The following is a 19,952-nucleotide window of genomic DNA, read 5'->3' as shown; positions in this document are numbered from 1 at the left end:
AGTATTGTATAAACAAGAAAAATTATAAACAAGAAAACAACATTAAAAAACATCTCATGTAACCACGCATTTATATAAGCTGCAATATATATATGTAATGAAAGAAAAGGTTTTAAAAAAAATGTACACAAAAAATGTAAAACATCTTATTTTCAGGACTTCTCGGGCAAAAGCCCTTCAGCTGTTTAAAAAGAAAAGTAAACACAGTGCAGTAAACTTGTTGTTATTCAAGAATTGTAATTATACAAAAATTTTGTGGAGGTTCATGATTATTAGAATAGAATGTTCATTCCCAGAGCTTCCAAAGTTCCCAGTTTGAAGATAAAGCACTGATTGATCACACAGACTGTGATGTCTTCTATGATTATATATATATATATATATATATATATATATATATATATATATATATATATATATATATACCCTCAATAACATACAATTTTAGCTATGCTACAGGGTATGAACTTCACATGAAATGTTAATAAAACCGGGTTAGAACATTCCTTACCATAAGTGACTCACTGACTAGCGAAGACGGTCTTGGTTATTTACATTCAGCAACTTTTAGTTTAATTGCATTTTTTACATGAGTTGTGGATTAAATTAAAGCTGTTTAACGCTGCAGTTATGTTGATTGAAAGCCTGAGATAGGAGTATGATTTTTCCATCCAGTATTTTATAAGTAGCTTTGAAGTTTACTGTTGATGTTCAAGTGGTACTTAAGACAGATTTAAAACATGTAGCCTGGTCCACATATAATGTTTATTGATGTAATACATTTAGTGTTAGAACCAACCACAGACAGCAAAGGGATGATTTAACAAAATGAGATACATGTGTGTTACGATCACACAAGAAAAGGTGTAGCTAGGGCTAAAAGGTTTTAAAAAGAAACTGAAAAAGTTATTCCTTACTTGATATCATAAACTGATGTTAATAACCACATATAAAACAATAATTGAGTATATTAACATATTATGCATTTGATAACAATGCAAAACCTGCAACACTTCTTGTTTGATTCATCATCTACACCACAGCAGACAAGTGTAACATGTATACTCTTTACCTACACAATAATTAAGCATGAACTTTTACAACTACAGTAAAGACTTTAGCTGGTAAAAAGTGACTACTGAAAATATACATATATTCTATTAGAATCCAAAATGTTAACATCCCAAGATGAAACCCACCCACAGACTACCAAATCAGGCAGAGCGTTTGTAACAATGAATTCAAATCTTTAAGTACAAATAAACAGCATGTGACTTGTGCATTCCAGACTAAATATGGTTTTACTACTATATAGAAAATAACTGAAGAAAAAATAAATTGCTGAATCTTTCATTAAAAGTAGTTTAAAAATGTTTAATATATTGCATGAACTGCTGGTATAGTTTAAGAAAATATATATTGTGCGAGTGTCGCTACAATGCACTGCTGGCAAAGCACTCTTACTTAACAGACAGGGTAAAAGTACGACATATCAGGCAGCTAGCAACACTGAAGTTGGATTACAAAAAAAACCTTGGTGATAAAACACCAGAAACATGATAAGACTGCAATAAAGCTGCCAGCACTACACAGCGTGACTTTCCACGTTAAACCAAAGGTTTTGGATTATACTACAGCTGCTATACTAAGTGGGTGCAGCACTGTAGCCTGGCTTCAGATATAGAAAATATAAATAGACTGATTTGGATGCGGATTCACCAGTGTCCCAGACTGAGTGTCGCACAGGAGAGTGTGCTTCAGCTGACTTGATCCAGAGCCCGGATTAGGTCTTCACCCTGAAGCAAGGTCTGTTTGCCTTGAACCGGAGCATTTACTTCACAATCGTAACGGGTGAGCTGTGGTAATCCGCTGTTTTCAAATGAACAGGCTAGCAGTCTGCTTGCCAAGTCTGCAAAAATAAATAAAATAAAATACATTTTTTAAAAAATCACTATTTTAAAAAGGTTCCACTTAGTCAGTTTAGAGTTTTAGTAATGAACTAAAATTATTTTACCCTAGATAGTCCATATGCTGAAATTAGAAATAGTTACATTTTGCTCTCAATTTATATCATTTCTTTAGACATTTTAGATTCATAGTAAATTGGAAATAAAATACAACAAAGGAGGAATACTTTGAAGGCAACACTATGCACTTTGGAATCAGAGGAACAATTTATAACATTTATTATAACAAAACTTATACAAAAAACAAACCTGTTGGCAGTAGGAGAATGGTCTTGTGCGTCAGCACCTCTTTACCACTATCCTCAGATGCCTTGGATCTTTTCAATGTCCCCTCATGTTGATGTAGCTGAGTACCCTAGCAATAAAAGAGACAGAAACTTAAGAAAATGCAGCTATTGTCTTCGATTGTTACGTTTATGGAGTCACTAGTCTGCTGTAAGCTTTTAAACTGACACTTTCAGACAATGTTTAAGACAAAATGATTATTCTAAATTACTGTCAAAATAGCACAGTATCATCTGTTTCATTGTAAACAGGTGTGTAATAAAACAGGTTTTATTTACAGTGGTATTGCCAAGTGGTGGAATGTGAATTACCCAAACCATTACTGTTAGCATTGAGCAGTAAGAGTCAGAAAACTTACAATGCCAACTGCCTTGGAAAGTGAGAGCCCACTTTCTAGTTTTCTCTTCCGCTGAGCTAGCATCTTTGGGGATAACTCTTCATCGAAAGCAGTAGGCCTACAGGACAAGAAAACAGTAGTTTAATAGATTTTCACTATACTAATTCCACAATCAACATTTTACAAAACGTCATTGTTTACAGTTTTAAAAGAAAATAATATAAGGTTGATAAGGTTTGTAAATACCTTTTACTTCTCAAAGGAGTTCCTGGATGGGATTGGTTAGACTGTTCCTCCAACTTTACTAGAGGTTGTGTGCTTTTTCTGATCGGAGAGGATGTTCGGCTATTTTTTCCACTGAAAGGCGAATTTGGAGCACTCTTTACTTCTTCTGTCATATGCAGAGGTGAGACTATACTCATCATGGGCAGGACGTCATACTTTGCTGCTGTTGGTGCAAATGTGACTAATGTCTGAGCTTTATGAAAGATGTCAGGAGGGCTTGCAGAGATGGGCTCTATAGAAGACAGTTGGTCCAGTGTGCGTAACTGGAAGTCATCATCCATTGGGATATAAGGTGCCAACATTTCCAAATCAAAGTCATCTGCAACCTAGAGAGAAAGATAATTTAAAATTAGAAGGTGACAACATGCAATGTCATTACCAAGGTAATGCTCTCTAGTCAGGGAAATGCTTTTACAATTCAAAAATGTGTCTTTTTTTTAAAGCTGTTAAAGCTAATAGGAGTTCCCAATTGGTGAATGAGGTTTCTAACTATGGCTTTGTAACAAAACACAGAATTAATATGAAGCAACATTTCTGTCCAGAAGGGTAACTAAGAAACAATATTAAGGACAATCTAAAATAATCTAGTACTGGCTGTAGAAAGTTATTTGTTAATAAACTTAATATAAAATGTTTTTAAAAAAACAAACAAAAAAAACACCTACCTGTGTAGTAAAGGGGGTCCTAGCTTCAGTATCAATGGCAAAGAGTTTCTCAACCAGATCCATCTTAAACTCACCGGAAAAATCAGTTTCAACTTTAAAGCAGTAATCACTGGGACTGCTTGGCTGTAAAAAAAATAAATAAAACATTTATTTAGGTACATACAGTACTGTGCAAAAGTTTTAGGCAGGTGTGAAAAAATGCTGTAAAGTAAGAATGCTTTCAAAAATAGACATGTTAATAGATTATATTTATCAATTAACTAAATGCAAAGTGAGTGAACAGAAGAAAAACCTAAATCAAATCCATATTTGGTGTGACCACCCTTTGCCTTCAAAACAGCATCAATTCTTCTAGGTACACTTGCACAAAGTCAGGGATTTTGTAGGCATATAGTCAGGTGTATGATTAAACAATTATACCAAACAGGTGCTAATGATCATCAGTTCAATATGTAGGTTGAAACACAATCATTAACTGAAACAGAAACAGCTGTGTAGGAGGAATAAAACTGGGTGAGGAACAGCCAAACTCAGCTAACAAGGTGAGGTTGCTGAAGACAGTTTACTGTCAAAAGTCATACACCATGGCAAGACTGAGCACAGCAACAAGACACAAGGTAGTTAGACTGCATCAGCAAGGTCTCTCCCTGGCAGAAATTTCAAGGCAGACAGGGGTTTCCAGATGTGCTGTCCAAGCTCTTTTGAAGAAGCACAAAGAAACGGGCAACGTTGAGGACCGCAGACGCAGTGGTCGGCCAAGGAAACTTACTGCAGCAGATGAAAGACACATCATGCTTACTTCCCTTCGCAATCGGAAGATGTCCAGCAGTGCCATCAGCTCAGAACTGGCAGAAAACAGTGGGACCCTGGTACACCGATCTACTGTCTGGAGAAGTCTGGTCAGAAGTGGCCTTCATGGAAGACTTGCGGCCAAAAAGCCATACCTCCGACGTGGAAACAAGGCCAAGCGACTCAACTATGCACGAAAACACAGGAACTGGGGTGCAGAAAAATGGCAGCAGGGGCTCTGGACTGATGAGTCAAAATTTGAAATATTTGGCTGTAGCAGAAGGCAGTTTGTTCGCCGAAGGGCTGGAGAGCGGTACACGAATGAGTGTCTGCAGGTAACAGTGAAGCATGGTGGAGGTTCCTTGCAAGTTTGGGGCTGCATTTCTGCAAATAGAGTTGGGGATTTGGTCAGAATTAATGGTCTACTCAATGCTGAGAAGTACAGGCAGATACTTATCCATCATGCAATACCATCAGGGAGGCATCTGATTGGCCCCAAATTTATTCTGCAGCATGACAACAACCCCAAACATACAGCGAAAGTCATTAAGAACTATCTTCAGCGTAAAGAAGAACAAGGAGTCCTGGAAGTGATGGTATGGCCCTGACAGAGCCCTGATCTCCACATCCACAGAAGAACTGTGGTTAGTTCTCCAAGATGTCTGGGCCAACCTACCTGCTGAGTTCCTTCAAAAACTGTGTGCAAGTGTACCTAGAAGAATTGATGCTGTTTTGAAAGCAAAGGGTGGTCACACCAAATATTGATTTGATGTAGATTTTTCTTCTGTTCACTCACTTTGCATTTTGTTAATTGATAAATATAATCTATTAACATGTCTATTTTTGAAAGCATTCTTACTTTACAGCATTTTTTCACACCTGCCTAAAACTTTCACAGTACTGTACGTATAGTCTGTATCTTGCTATACAAAGTCCATATATGCCTACTAACCTAACTCTAAATGTACACGTGTATTATTATTATTATTTTTTTATACTCAACCACTTGACTGCCACTAAATGTACTAATCGAGTAATGCAAAAAGATAGGCTTTTGTACTCTCCTTTAAAAATGTATTCTTTCTACAGAGACTGCTGATTGAACAATCGGCATGAAAGGACATGGGATAATGGCAGTGATTAACTTCCTTGTTTGACAATCATAGTCATGTTAGGTGTTAATCCAAAAATAAATGACTGTGTAAAATAAACTAATTAACTTAATCTTAAAGGGGAAAAATGTAATAGGTGGCAGTCAAGGGGTTAATGAACAGTTACATTGGCAATCAGTATTTATCTGGTCAGTTCATAAATGACACACACCTCTGGCAAACTCTGGGTTGCACTTGGTAAAGGTAAGCCTGGTGTTTGAGGAATGGTAAATGAAATTCCCAGTGGCTCTGCGCTGGACTCCAGCTTTGTGACTACTTCCACATTCAAAACTGGGTCATGACTGCTAAGCAATGGCTTCACCACTTCTGTGGGTGGGAGAGGGGACATCAGCATCTTCTCACTGGATGAAGGCAGCATGACATCATTGTACAATGGAACCTCCTCAAGCTTCTTTATCTCTGAAATATCTGTGTGGCCAAACAGCACATCGGTTACAAAAGCAAACAAATAGTAACGAATTTAAATTTTATATTGTACATACATTTTTCTAAATGCAGGGAAACTACATATCTAGGCTCAATGGTAAAATCTACCCACCTGATTTGCTGAAATCCAAAGAAATGATGGTGTCTCCTGCAGCTGGGGCAAGCAGTGTCAAGGCCTCTGGTTCTTCTTTCAGTTTCTCAAACAGGCTGTTTGTATTCTCCTCTGGATCAACCTGCATTAAGAGCTTTGTAATGTCTGCATCTGGAGACTCGACTGGTTTTAATACATTCTCAGTCTGACCCAGGGAAAATACAAGGTCTTCTCCAACTACACCACTGAAAGCAAAGTAATTAGATGAGGTTAAAGTAATCTTCTGAATCTACTAAAGCACAGACACACAATTTTGTTATTTTAAGCATGTTATGAAAAAAATGCAACAAGCTGTTTTACATTTAAATATGTATAATAATAATAATAATTAATAATAATAATAATATCTACCTACCTCAGGACATAGTTCACACACACAATGCACTGTGGCTGAGAATTCTTGGTGTTGTAGATGACAGTAGCTTGAGTTTCAACCCAAACAAACCCCCCTTTCTTGGCCAGCATCCGGTATTGCCCTGTGATGGCTTGTCCTTTTGCAAACACTGGTTTAAAAAACATAAATAAATATTAAACAATCTGAGCATACATCATGAACTGTACCTTGAATATAACATTGAATAAAAAATACAATCACTAAAGTAAGTAGAACAGTACTGTCAAAGGCGTTGGACGATTAAGTTGCTTAACTATCCCAACACCGATTGCTGGTCATAGTTGAAGTTTAAAGATATTCAGCACCAACAGTAATGAATAAAAAGGTAAACATCATCTTTCATTGTGAATTTCCATTCTGAGTTGAACCCTGTGCAACCAGCCAATGATTGATCTCCACATTAATCTGTTAATGTTCTCTGAATTATTTTCAACAAATAGTAGGCACATCAGCTAATGTGTAAAAAAAAAAAAATGTTGTCAAGAATACACCACAAAAACAATGCAGTTTAGTGACAGTTTACATCATAGGTAAATTGCTGCAGTTTTGGTCTCCCAGTGGATTCCCTTCTGTGCAGCATATACACCAGCAAATCTAAACAATGCTGAGCCCCACAACTTTTTTCAGTATATTCATTAAAATATTATTCTTGTGTTTATCATCATCTAGTCTAACCTTTGGTGAAGTCGAAATTAGTACACATTGTGTCTCTATAACCTACTTGGGGAAATGTAAAATATAGCAAAGTGTTCTTTGGCCTAAATTGCAATACTGACCTAAAAATGCATTTTACAGACACCCAATGTTCAGTGGGTAATACAGTATTCCTGAATGGTGTGAATCATTATTGCTGTAATGCTTACAGTCATGGTGCGTTTTAGTAAGATGGTCAGAATCCAGGGCATGGTAATACTCATACACTGAACGGCCCAGGAGATCTTCAGGCTGGTATCCCATCAGCTCTGTAATTCTGTAACAAAGGGGAGGGGAGAAATGCATCAGCACTGATCCTATAAACCGATAACCTTTTGATAAAGAAAAAAATAATAATAAACCAACTCCTCTAACTGGAATCTGAAAGTGAATACATAAAGTTACTAAAAATATCTTGTGGAAATATTTAACTTTTTTTTTACTGTAATATTTCAGCCACTAGGTGGCAGAGATGTCTCATATTTATTCTTTGTCTGAAACCTAGCAAGAAATACCATAAGGTTTTTGGAAGTAAAATGTGGAAATTGTCATGTATTAGTGGTTGGTGGGCAATTATAGTAAAGGTACATACAAAAAAATTACCCTCTTTGTGAAATTAGGATCTCTACCTTAATGTGGTCCTGTCCTGACTAAACAGCAGAAGTAATTTCTCACCTCTCATCACAGTATGAGAATTTCATGTCTAGGCTGTGGCGACTTAGAAATGTTTTGCTGTCCAATGGAACCTCAATATTTGACGGGTGTGGGATTGGATCGCAGATCAACACCATGGAAGTCATTGGGCGCTCCTTGTACCCGCAGTTATTCTGTTCTCCTTTGGAGGGGTCACACACCCGGATGTGGCCTGTGCAGTGAAGAACCTGCATTAAAAACACAAAATATGTTTATCAAAACAGATCAGAGCAGTGTAACAGAAACTGAGAACAGCAATACACTGTTGGTGAAGTTTGCTCTGTGGGAGTGTTTGACTGTAAATATTGCTCATTAATTATATTCAATTTACTTTTCACACCTAACCAACTAATATTCCTACAAGCAAAAATAACATTTTCATGCAACTGGATATTTTCATGAACCGCTGAAACAAGAAATGGGAGTTTTTGTGAACAAAAACAAAGCACCCCTCGGAGTACAATCTAAGGGGCATGTGACAAGAATGAATGGTTTGGAAACATGAAGTAACATGTAAATGTTAAAAAGATTATTATTGTGTCAAAGCATGTGGTCTGTATCATTGATATGGCCAGTTTATAGTAATGCAACAGTAAAAGGGTCGATTTTTACTGGACTACACTGGTAATGCAACTTTTTTTTTTTTACTGTACTGTCTATGCAGTTGTAAGTTCAAAAGTGACATAACCTCAATATGGCAGCAATATCTTGTGGTCAGCAACACATTTCACATTAATGATTTATATAACCCTGCAAATATGGCACTACCTAAAATGGTTACAAGACTTTGAAACTGTGGGAGCGGCTTTACAGGATGCTGTTAGATTTTGCGGCTGCAGTGGATTCATTCAAGCTCCTTTTACGGGTTACATCCCTAGTCCTGTATAGTCCGGCTTTCATAAATATAAAAAATGCTGGACATGACGTTCGGTTTTCTTTGCAAAATGTTGAACTAATGAAATGTCCTTCTGACAGCAATGAATTGGCACCGGACTCTGCAGGATGGTTTAAAAGCATGAAGCAAAACGATGACTTGCCTTCCAAGTTGCAGACTTGATATTAACAGTACGGCCTCTACTGGTCAGAGTGCACTTCATTCTGAGGAAAAAGCTGCGTTCTGTATTATGCTCCTTACCCTTCTTGGTGGATCCTAGTACACAAGAAACCATCATCATATTATGATAACTTTCAATCCCGGGGTCTCATCCAACAGATCTGTGTGTGTGTCTGTAGGAAATCCTTTTGGATTAAACAAACAATATGCAATTGTCTTCTTTTTTTTAAATTCTTGAAGCAGTGTCTCATTCCTTTATAATTCAACTCTTTGCCTAGAAGTGCTTCACAGCACAGCTTTTTTTATATTAAATATTATCTTCTTATCTCTCAATGCAACACGCATCTGACCCACAGCAGAAAAGATAGTATTTAAATTGGAAGCCACGATCATTTAAAACCAGTCAGTCCTAATTGTAACACACATTTACTTTTAGTAGCCATTCACACACACACACACACACACACACACACACTGTTTTCTATGGCGAGACCATTACATTTCAACATCAGTTTTCAATTTTATTCAGGAAGACCTTGTTAGTAGGACAGGCGTTCACAGGAAATCCAGCAGTGTAATAATATATATTTTTCATGATTATCTGATATTGCCCAAACTATACATTTAAGCTACAAGTTGGTAATAATTAAAACAAGCCAATTTACATAATTCACTCACCTGTTCTGTGTGTGAGCATGTCTCTCAACTCCTCATGGTCACAGGGGTGTGCAAAATCAAACAAGCTGTGCCCTGTTAACTCAAACTATAAGAAGAAAAAACACATTTGTAAATGTACTACTAAAAGAGTACACTTCAGATGTAAATTATTTCCAGAGAAGTTAGACATCAAAAGTCTACTGTATAGCTAAAACATCTTTACTACTGTATGTTGAAGCAGTCCCCCCCAAACAATGTCAATAAACAATTCAAATGTAATGCCCATACTTAGGAATTAATAAATCAAAAAGCCAAAAGATCAGTTATGCAATGACAGTATTAATGAATACTGTAAGCAAGAGTTTGTAAAGTATCAAATAACAATGCTGACACTCATTTAACTCAACATGTTGCAGTACCTGAGTAAGGCCCATGCACTTGCTGACATTTTCAGAAAGATAAACCATATCTCCATCCTCTGACAGGACCATTACAAATCCATCCAGTGCTTTCAGGTAGAAGTTGTTAAATTGGCTCTCCAATTCAGACTCCTCCTTTTGGTCACCTGCTGAAATAGCAGTTCATTTTAGTAAGCTCACTGTTGTATTTTTGTACTTGTTTAATCTGAATATATGCGTTTCATTACTCAGAAGTCATGAGGTATTACCTAAAAGCATCTCCCCCTTTTCTTCCATATCCAACATGTGACTAAGGTCACTAAATACATTAATAAAACATATCCATTATGCTCCTTGAAGTTTCTTTAATCCTTTGTCCCATTATGAGGAGCAGCTGGAGTTCTCATCTTCTACTCTGTATTTGATGTTTTAATCAGACTCTGTTAATTGGCTCCAGATACATTAACTAAACTTCATGCAGAATTGTAAATCTAGTAAAAAGCTATTTTAAAATTATTATTATTATTTATTATTATTTTTATTATTATATTTCTTAGCAAACACCCTTATCCAGGGCGACTTACAATTGTTACAAGATATCACATTATTTTTACATACAATTCCCCATTTATACAGTTGGGTTTTTACTAGAACAATCTAAGTAAAGTACCTTGCTCAAGGGTACAGCAGCAGTGTCCCCTAGCTGGGATTGAACCCACGACCCTCCGGTCAAGAGTCCAGAGCCCTGACCACTACTCCACACGGCTGCCCCAGATGATTATTATTTATTTTTATTATTATTATTTTTTAAGATAACTCACCAGCACCGAGTACATTTCTCATGCGAAGGTAGCTGAGGATCAGCCTCATTATGGATGCCTTATCCAGGTGCGAGGTGACATTGTGAGGCAGAGGCAACTCGTGGGCCAGCTCATAGAAGACCTCCGACTCTTTGCCTCTTCGACATCTTGCTGCATCTCTTGATTTCTCCTTTCTACGATCAGAACTGACCCTGTGGTGATTGAGAACAGGAAAACTGAAGTCAAAGGACAGTCCTACTTCATCAGAAAATAGATCACACATAATGGCAGATAATGAACAGCTGGCAGGCAGGAACTTGTATCATATTGCTAAAGTACTGTCTAAAGTCATTTCAAAAGACAGCCTCCATCCCTTTTCCTCTGACGCAGCTACTATTAATTTACATGAATTGACTTCTCGGTGACCATTGGACGAATACCTGGGGAAAAACAAAAGCATTCTCTTCTGATTGGACGTTAAGAGAACCCGATTTAGTAACACTACTTCATTTATCTTAGTTACTGGCTGTTAGCCAAGAGGGTTGATCCGTCAATACAAGCAACTTTCACTACTGCAAACAAAACATTTTTACAAAGACAAAACGCAAGGCAGTCTGTTTATAATTGCTAAAAAAAAAAAATTACAAAAATAGTAAGCAAGACAATATAACCATTAACATTGCTCTTATATATTTTTAGCACACAGGATCATTTTTTGGAAATTGTGTTTTATTAATTCCAAAAAAAATCAGTCTTTTCCAACATTTAGCTAAAAAATAAGAAAAATGCAATATACAAAATAACTGAATGGCCGAATTGTAGGCCTACAGTATATCAAGATAAAAATGATGAAATGAAGCAATTACTTTACAAGAATGATATTCCCACAAGCACATTATCACGACTCCTTTAAGAATACAACAGGAACAGTAACTTCAAGCGTAAACACACACCAAAGAATAAATGTGGAAATAGAAATACACATTAAAATATTTGTCTGCTAAGAAATTATTATTATTATTATTTATTTCTTAGCAGACACCCTTATCCAGGGCGACTTACAATTGTTACAAGATATCACATTATTTTTTACATACAATTACCCATTTATACAGTTGGGTTTTTACTGGAGAAATCTAGGTAAAGTACCTTGCTCAAGGGTACAGCAGCAGTGTCCCCCACCAGAGATTGAACCCACGACCTTCCGGTCAAGAGTACAGAGCCCTAACCACTACTCCACACTGCTGCACTTATAGTTCTAACTCAGGATAATACCCCATCTGTATAAAAAAATGGCAGCTCTACAAAACACAATTTGTCCATCTCGACTCAGGAAGACTCATCTAACAAGAATTGACTGTGTAACAAGTCAAACTATTCGGTAACCGTGTTCCTTCATTGGCAGAAAATATTTGCCATTTACTATCCAACTGCAATAACACACATTTCATTTTCACTTTTAGCTATACTGTGCTTCGATACAACAATGCTATACTATACATCATTTCTAGAGCAACTTAGTTTGTACTCTGAACAGGAAGATGTGGAAATAAATATTGTGCAATTTACAGCAACAATTTTAATTGCATCTCTTATGATATTAAAAACAGAATACATCACACATACATGATGCATGCATATTAAAATAACAACATTAAATAAATAAATAAGACCACCACTGGAAGATGTCTGGTTTGTTTGGGCAGTGCTGTGACACTAAATGTGAAGTCTTTTGCTAGCAAACAAACCCAAACAGGAAGCCAACTTCTTGATGCTAAAACTGAAGCAAACTCTTCTTCACACCATCATCTTGTTTAACACATAAAATATTCTGTACAAGAAGAATGTCAACACTGAGAACGTAGGACAGCAATCCATCTTGTCCTTCTAAATCCACTCTATGCAAACTACTCTTCTCCCCTTTAACCGGTACTGTATTTTAAACCTTTTGACTCTCAAGTAAAATCATGTCCTTCATGTTTCTGCCACCTAAACAAAAGTTACAATTTGATCACAATATCAATAGCTTGAGAAAATGCTTCAGCTTGAAGTGCAACAGAAAAATAGGTAGGTATATACAGAGGTCGGATTATATTATATTGCTCAGAACGCAGGCAGGGGCAGGGGGGCGTGGCCCCTGTGTGTGTGCCTTTATTTTACAGCAAGACCTTACACTATGCAACACATTAAAGTAGAAAAATATCCCAGGAGTAAAGAATACGTTGTGTAGGACTTACTTTACCCCAGTGAATTAACTACAAAAATAAAGGATGCCAAATAGCAGTTCAATTGAAACGTTGTCTTGTTTATTCCCAAAATAAATAGTACATAAAGTTAACACCGCATTTCATTTATTTTTTCACTTTTCATTCCTTGCCATTGCCGTTTCTTCACAGTAAACAGTGGCCATAGACACGTTTTCATAAAGTAATAACATAAGGTTTACTTGTGCATTTTTGTGGCTGAACAAGCAAACGAAAACTGAAATTTTACTTTAAACACTTCAAATAAAACTAAAACGTGGAAATGGTGTTGTAAAACGTAGGGAAAAAAACTCACCGTATAATATACAATCTATAAAAAATCAGTACACAATATTTCCAGCCAGTTGGGCACTGTTTAAGCAAGGCATTTTAGAATGACGTGCTTACCTTTCTGTCCCTTGAGATTCTGGCAGTTTTTCTGACCCAGATGGCTTTCCATAAATATCACTAATCTGGTTTGTTTACTTTTGCTGTCTGCTGTCAAACTTTTAAATAGATGCTGGAACTGCTGTGTTGATTCTGTTTTTGTTTTTTTGGGGGGGGAGGGGGGGGGTTAGATATTAAATCTCACATACCACAGAGCTTTTTCATTTGCCATTTTTTAAACTGTCAGTCAACTTCTGGTGAAGCGGTAAATAAGTGCAAGGTATTTTTGTCATTTCTAGCGAATAAGAACATCTGATTTTCATATCTGAATACATGTCAAAATATTAGTTTGAATATTCAGATATTTGTCCCAGCACTAGCAAATACCAATATTATATCACTGTCAACAGGGTGTAGTGCAACCATGGGCAGCACTGATTTAGCAGAAGTCTAGAAGGAGTTTCAATTGTTCTGGAGAAGTATTTTTTCCGTTCTTCAATAATTACTGTGGTACAATTCCTTAATTGAAGTTAGGGGAGGATATCTGCAAAAATCATCATATTCTATGCTTCAGGTGAGCACGTAGATGCAAGAACACATAACCCGTTCCCATTTATAAAACATTTCTGGAATACTCTGAGACAAAATACACTTTGTAGATGATGCAATTGCTGAGATTAACAATCAATCTGATATGAATTTGTAAACTGTGAAGTCCTTGGCTACTGCACTGAGCCACTTCAGTTTTGATCTTTTATTAGGGACATCTGGTGATATCTGTGGCTGTGTTTTAAATGGAATCCCCCTTAAAAAAACAAAACAAAAACTCTGAAATCAATCCTTTTTTTCAAATTGAAGGGGGTACAGTTATGTTTCGTTTTCTGAGATGTTAGCAATTAAAATAGTGGCATGGGTTGACAGACTGACACACTTGTCTAGGTTCATCTGTTCATATAAACCACACTGGCATTCACTGTTCTTAAGGGTGCAAACTTCACACTCCATCTAAGAAATTACTTTTAAAATAGTTTTGCCTTTTTTAAATGTGTATGTTACACAGCAGGAAACCATCTTTAACACCGTAAAGTGGGCCAGGTTCCAACCACTTCACAGGAACCTTTACAGAGGTCACATCTGATACTGAGGGGAAACGGGTGGGACGCATACACAACAATGACAAAAGACAATGTACTGTAAGTTCAAATGGCGTCTGTACCACTTATGAAAAAAAACAATAGCGCAATTTCTATTCCAGACAAAAAACTGTATACGACAGATTGTACATTCGAGAAAAGTGTATTTAATAATATATAAACATTTAAAAAGAATCACATCCAACTTTCTGTTTTTCATAAGGGTTTTTCTAAGATATTTAAAATATGTAAAACAGTATAATGCAGCCAGTAGCAGCATGTGCTTAAACTGCAATAAGTGTTGCATTGCTTCCAATATGTAAAAAAACACAATCATAAATCGCAATAAGGCAGTCAAAACTGACACTGAACTGTACATTAAACTACTACAAAATAGCTCTTTTCTGGTCCTGATTGCTTTCACTATAATAATAAATATACAACAAGAGTTTGTTTTTTGTCCATAAAATGCAAATGTTTGAATTAACTGTAAAAGGCCCATATTGTCGTATCAAACTAATTTAAAATAATGCAAAATAAATAAATAAATAAAGTTTTCTTGAAATACCAAAATATTATATCCACTTATAAAATTGATGTCAATCAATATTAAATCGACCGATGTGTGAAAATGTTGCTTTCTCGTGTCATGACCATGCAGCAAATAACCTTAATCACTAATGATAGAATACTGTAACTGCTGGCAAATCCATTTCAATCCCATTCAATATGAATAGGTAATTGTTTTAAGAAAACAAGTTATACAGGAAATGCGCATGACCCTTAATCCCACTGTGGGAACAGACTCTATACAGACCATGTAGCACTTACCATGACACAAACCGTATGTCAAAAGCGTACTTTTAAAATGTTAATGCGTTACAAAGACTTAAAATGTAAACCCAGGTCTAGTAATTATTATTTGTTTATTTAGCAGTCGCCTTTATCCAAGGCGATTTACAGAGACTAGGGTGTGTGAACTATGCATCAGCTGCAGTCACTTACAATTACGTCTCACCCGAAAGACGGTGGTTAAGTGACTTGCTCAGGGTCACACAATGAGGAATTTGAACCGGGGACCTCCTGGTTACAAGCCCTTTTCTTTAACCACTGGACCACACAGCCTCCCCAGCAGTAACACTGGTTTATCTAATTTCACATACGGATTTTTGGATCAGATCTACGTAAGATAAACAAAAACACTATACCACTGTACCCAAGCTTTTGTTTTTTTAAAATATTTATCCCACTATATGGAGCAAATGATACACAAGGTTCTCTGTTCATTATCTGGTCTCGCTTTTTTTGTAAGGCATTACCAGCAGTTGAGGCGCTTTGAATTTATCAGATTGTGTATAACACACCAGTACATTGTTACAATGTGTTGCGATTTATAATGTAGTATTGTACAAAAATACAATGCAAAAAACACCAGCGATCATTTAAGAATTCCGTTGAGTTCAAAGTACACAATTCTAACATATAGGCCCAATCTTAAATTAACCCTCACACAGTACCAGATTAATGACGTGGCTACAAAAAGAGCCCAGTCGTGGCCCCAAAGGGACAAACTGAGGATATATAAATCAAAGACATATAGAATTGTAATTGATTTAATCGCCACTACTAGACAGTAGAAGTTTGAACGTAACACTAACAGTAAGATTACATACAGTTACGTCAGTCAAAACAGCTAACGTCACAAATCAACACAAATTAAACTCTCTCGATCAAGCGTAGTCTTCACATACCTAATTTAACCGACTGCATATTCTTAACAACATACAATACCGGCACACCAGCAATTTACATTTTGTAACGTGTGGGTAAACTACACACTGTCTGTTTACACGAAAAACTTCATTTTGTAAGAGTTCTATCTCGGAACAGTAAAAACTCGCTGACAAATATAGTACCAAAACCTAATAAGATGCCAACTTTAAAATATACCAACTAAAACTAAATACAAGTCAATTGTGTTGAAGTAAGTAGGTACAACTAAAACAGTAGCAATACTAGCAACAAAATGGCGACGTGGCCGGGGCAGAACAAAACACAATCATTTACACCCAGTCATTTTACAACAACAAAAAACAAAGACAGTAGTGTGAAAAAACAATATTTAAAACCACGTTAAACTTGCCGTTTTCTCTCTGTAACTGCCACTACCTCCATTGTATTACAAATGATTCCGTTAGCTTTTCCAAGGATCACAATATCCCAGGCCTGCACGAAAATCCAAGTTATATTCCACGGGAGTAGAGTCCGTAGTTGATCAAATATTTTTTTTAACAACCAAGCTCAACTGACTTGCAACTGACATTGGTCGGTACGCCGGTTGTCACAGCATATACTTCAGGAACGTCTTGACACAATTCTGAAGAAGAAATCGTAAAAAAAATGGTATTGGTTTTCTCCCACTACGAGTTCTGTGCGGTTCACTCGCTTATTTTCTTTCCCGTTTTTCAGCGCAAATTACGCACTAAACCAAGCAGGCTCCAGAGCACGAGCATCTGCCGTCACATGCTTCCAGTGCAAACGTGCGCACGCACAGCCCTGTGTTTGGGTAAGTGCGTGCGCGCTCTTTCACACTGTTCACGCGCACGTAGCTCAGACACTTTTGCGAGGCTTGTGTTTTCTGCTCTTTGATTATCACCATACATGCTAATATAGCTTCTAACAACATAAGGTACATTTATACAAATCCCTGGCCTAAAGTAGTGTCCTTTGATTTTTATTTATGTTTTACCTAATTTAAAAAAATGCACTACTTTATGACATTTAGTAGTTTTGTTCAATGTTAAAAATATAGAAGTCAGACTCATTGCCATGAATCATCAGAACATTAAGATATGCAATTTTCCTCCACCTGGAGAGATGACAATAAGATGAAAATTAGATTTCCACTGAATAAAATTGTCTTATTATGAGAACAACGCACCTGAGCTTGTAACCTATACATTGTTGCTAATTAAGTGCACAACAGATCAAACTGCCACCTGTCTGGTCACCTATGGGATTCTATCCCTATAGATGTGTCCTATCTACATTGCAGCTGTCTTGCAGGGCAGGGTAGCTTTGTTATTCTAATCACTGATCTCTCCAGGAGCCAGGTCTGTCAAAGGTCACCAATCTGCCCTTGAGATTGCAGGTACTCCCTTTAACCCTGGAATATCCTGAAAGCAAAAAGGAGGGAAGCTGGTATGGTAGAAAGTTTCAGAAAGATTTGGTTTCTGTTGTTAAGTCTTATGCTTTATTTCACAGTTGGGCCCTTCTGCTTAGGGACACTGAAGCAAATGACCTTTAATCACATTGCAGTGGCTCTGTAGTGGCTATACAGTGCTGTAATGGCTATGCACTATGATGGAAAGAGCCATTTTTTTTGTACAATGGTACCACAATAATTTTTTTTTTTTACATTTTCAATCAACAAGAAATGTCAGTACCTCTTATCTTGTGTATAAATAGATGTCATACCATGAATATAACATATGGCATAGTTCTCAAGTTTAAAGACAATCATAATATGTTATGTATAGGTTGTCTCTTTTTATAACAGATATCATTTTGTTTAACTTTGCTTTGCATTCCCATTAGACACCCTACACACAATGCATTAACTCAGGAGGATGTGTGGTCCAGTGATTAAAAAAGGACTTGTAACCAGGAGGTCCCTGATTCAAATCCCAGCTCAGCCACTGACTCATTGTGTGACCCTGAGCAAGTCACTTAACCTCCTTGTGCTCCATCTTTCAGGTGACATGTTGTTGTAAGTGACTCTGCAGCTGATGCATAGTTCACACACCCTAGTCTCTGTAAGTTGCCTTGGATAAAGGCGTCTGCTAAATAAACAAATAATAATAATAATAAAGCAGTGGTGTCACAATGCTATGAACCAATACAGAATCTACTGCAGTACCTCATCAGTTCCAGTGTATTAAGGATGTGGTCTGCTAATGATTCTGCTAAGGTATATTTAGGCTGAATTAATTATTGTGTCACAATGGTATTTTATTTTAAATTTTTAGGGGAACTGCCAAACAAAATATTTAGTTTTTTTTTTTTTTTTTTTATAAATTTAGTCGTTGCCAATTAGTTTTTATTATTTTCTCCCCAATTTGAAATGCCCAATTATTTTTTTAGGCTCAGCTCACCGCTACCACCCCTGCGTTGACTCAGGAGGGCGAAGATGAACACACGCTGTCCTCCGAAGCATGTGCCGTCAGCCGCCCGCTTCTTTACACACTGCGAACTCACCGTGCAGCCGCCTCAGAGCTACAGCGTCGGAGGACAACGCAGCTCTGGGCAGCTTACAGGCAAGCCCGCAGGCGCCCGGCCAGACCACAGGGGTCGCTGGTGCGCGGTGAGCCGAGGACACACTGTCCGACATAACCCTCATCCTCCCCCCCCCCGCCCCCGGGCGACACTCGGACAATTGAGCGCCGCCCCCTGGAAGCTCCCGTCCACGGTCGGCTGTGGAATAGCCTGGACTCCAACTCGCGACGTCCAGGCTATAGAGCGCATCCTGCACTCTAGGGAGTGCTTTTACTGGATGCGCCACTCGGGAGCCCCAAAATATTTAGGTTTTGATTTAGATTTTTAAGCTGTTGTGGTCTCAAAATATAACATCATTTCCTGTCACCTTGAATGACCCTGTGGATTTATGAGTGAAGTGCGAGAGCTGTGGGTTTAATATGTATTTCACTGCACATGCCTCCCAAAGAAAAGTATGGGGTGAGATAAGGATTTATTACAGCCTGCAGGTTACAAGTAATGGGAAAATCCTGGGTGGATGTTTGGTTAAGAGACTACACTACTGAGAAACAAGGATGCAAGTGACGTTCATTCCCTGCCACAGCTGTAAACACAAGGTTAGAGCTCTCACTCACTCTGATACTCATAAACTTGTTGTAAAGAATGTCCTCAGCAAGTAGAATTGGATAAGTGGTTCTCTAGACATATATACAAAAATAAATTGCAACATGTGTGCCCTATAGTCGTGAGTTATACAGAATCAGTATTCCACTCACTGTTTATCTTCTACTGATTGTGAATGACATAGAAATCTTCTGTCTTCTAGATTGCCAGTTGATTCTGTTCTTATACAGTTTATGGCACTTAGAGGTAGTGACCTCTCCGTTTTATATGAACAGTTGTATTGAATGCCATGACTGTTACTAACCTGCTTGAACTAGTTAAGCACTGGAGGAGTCTGGGTACTTAATGACTCTGCCATTCCCATCAAGGCAGAGTTGAGGCACATGACCGAAGCAGCATGGAGAATCTTGCTGTGCAGTATCCATTGTTAGATCTACTATGGTTACATGAAGGCAACCCCACCCTGTAATAAACACATAAATAAATGAAAAAAACCTGTCAACCTGTTTCCCCCAAGGTCTGTCTCTTAACATCTGGCTGACAGG

At 37.3% G+C, this 19,952-nt stretch overlaps 1 protein-coding gene across 2 annotated transcripts; it reads right to left on the bottom strand.

Annotated features, from left to right (window-relative positions):
- Positions 1-746: 746 nt before the first annotated feature.
- On the bottom strand, positions 747-17,137 carry LOC117418428 (hypoxia-inducible factor 1-alpha-like). 2 transcript variants are annotated; one of them, XM_058991944.1, is made up of 15 exons: positions 16,673-17,137; positions 10,788-10,978; positions 9,988-10,133; positions 9,590-9,674; positions 8,895-9,007; positions 7,840-8,045; positions 7,335-7,441; positions 6,433-6,580; positions 6,039-6,262; positions 5,652-5,908; positions 3,540-3,662; positions 2,836-3,200; positions 2,611-2,707; positions 2,217-2,322; positions 747-1,909 (listed from the first exon to the last, which is right to left on the bottom strand). In XM_058991944.1, exons 1-15 carry the CDS (start codon positions 16,702-16,704, stop codon positions 1,758-1,760), a joined length of 2,352 nt encoding a protein of 783 aa, XP_058847927.1. In that variant the 5' UTR covers positions 16,705-17,137; the 3' UTR covers positions 747-1,757. The 2 variants fall into 2 exon arrangements, with proteins under 2 accessions (XP_058847927.1, XP_058847926.1); XM_058991943.1 differs by having other exon boundaries at positions 9,988-10,136; positions 16,673-17,136.
- Positions 17,138-19,952: the final 2,815 nt, after the last annotated feature.

This window comes from Acipenser ruthenus, chromosome 18 (assembly GCF_902713425.1).
Source record: "Acipenser ruthenus chromosome 18, fAciRut3.2 maternal haplotype, whole genome shotgun sequence".
NCBI classification, from domain to species: Eukaryota; Metazoa; Chordata; class Actinopteri; order Acipenseriformes; family Acipenseridae; genus Acipenser; species Acipenser ruthenus.
The sequence above is the reverse complement of the archived record's forward strand: the minus strand, read 5'-3'. Positions and strand labels throughout refer to the sequence as shown.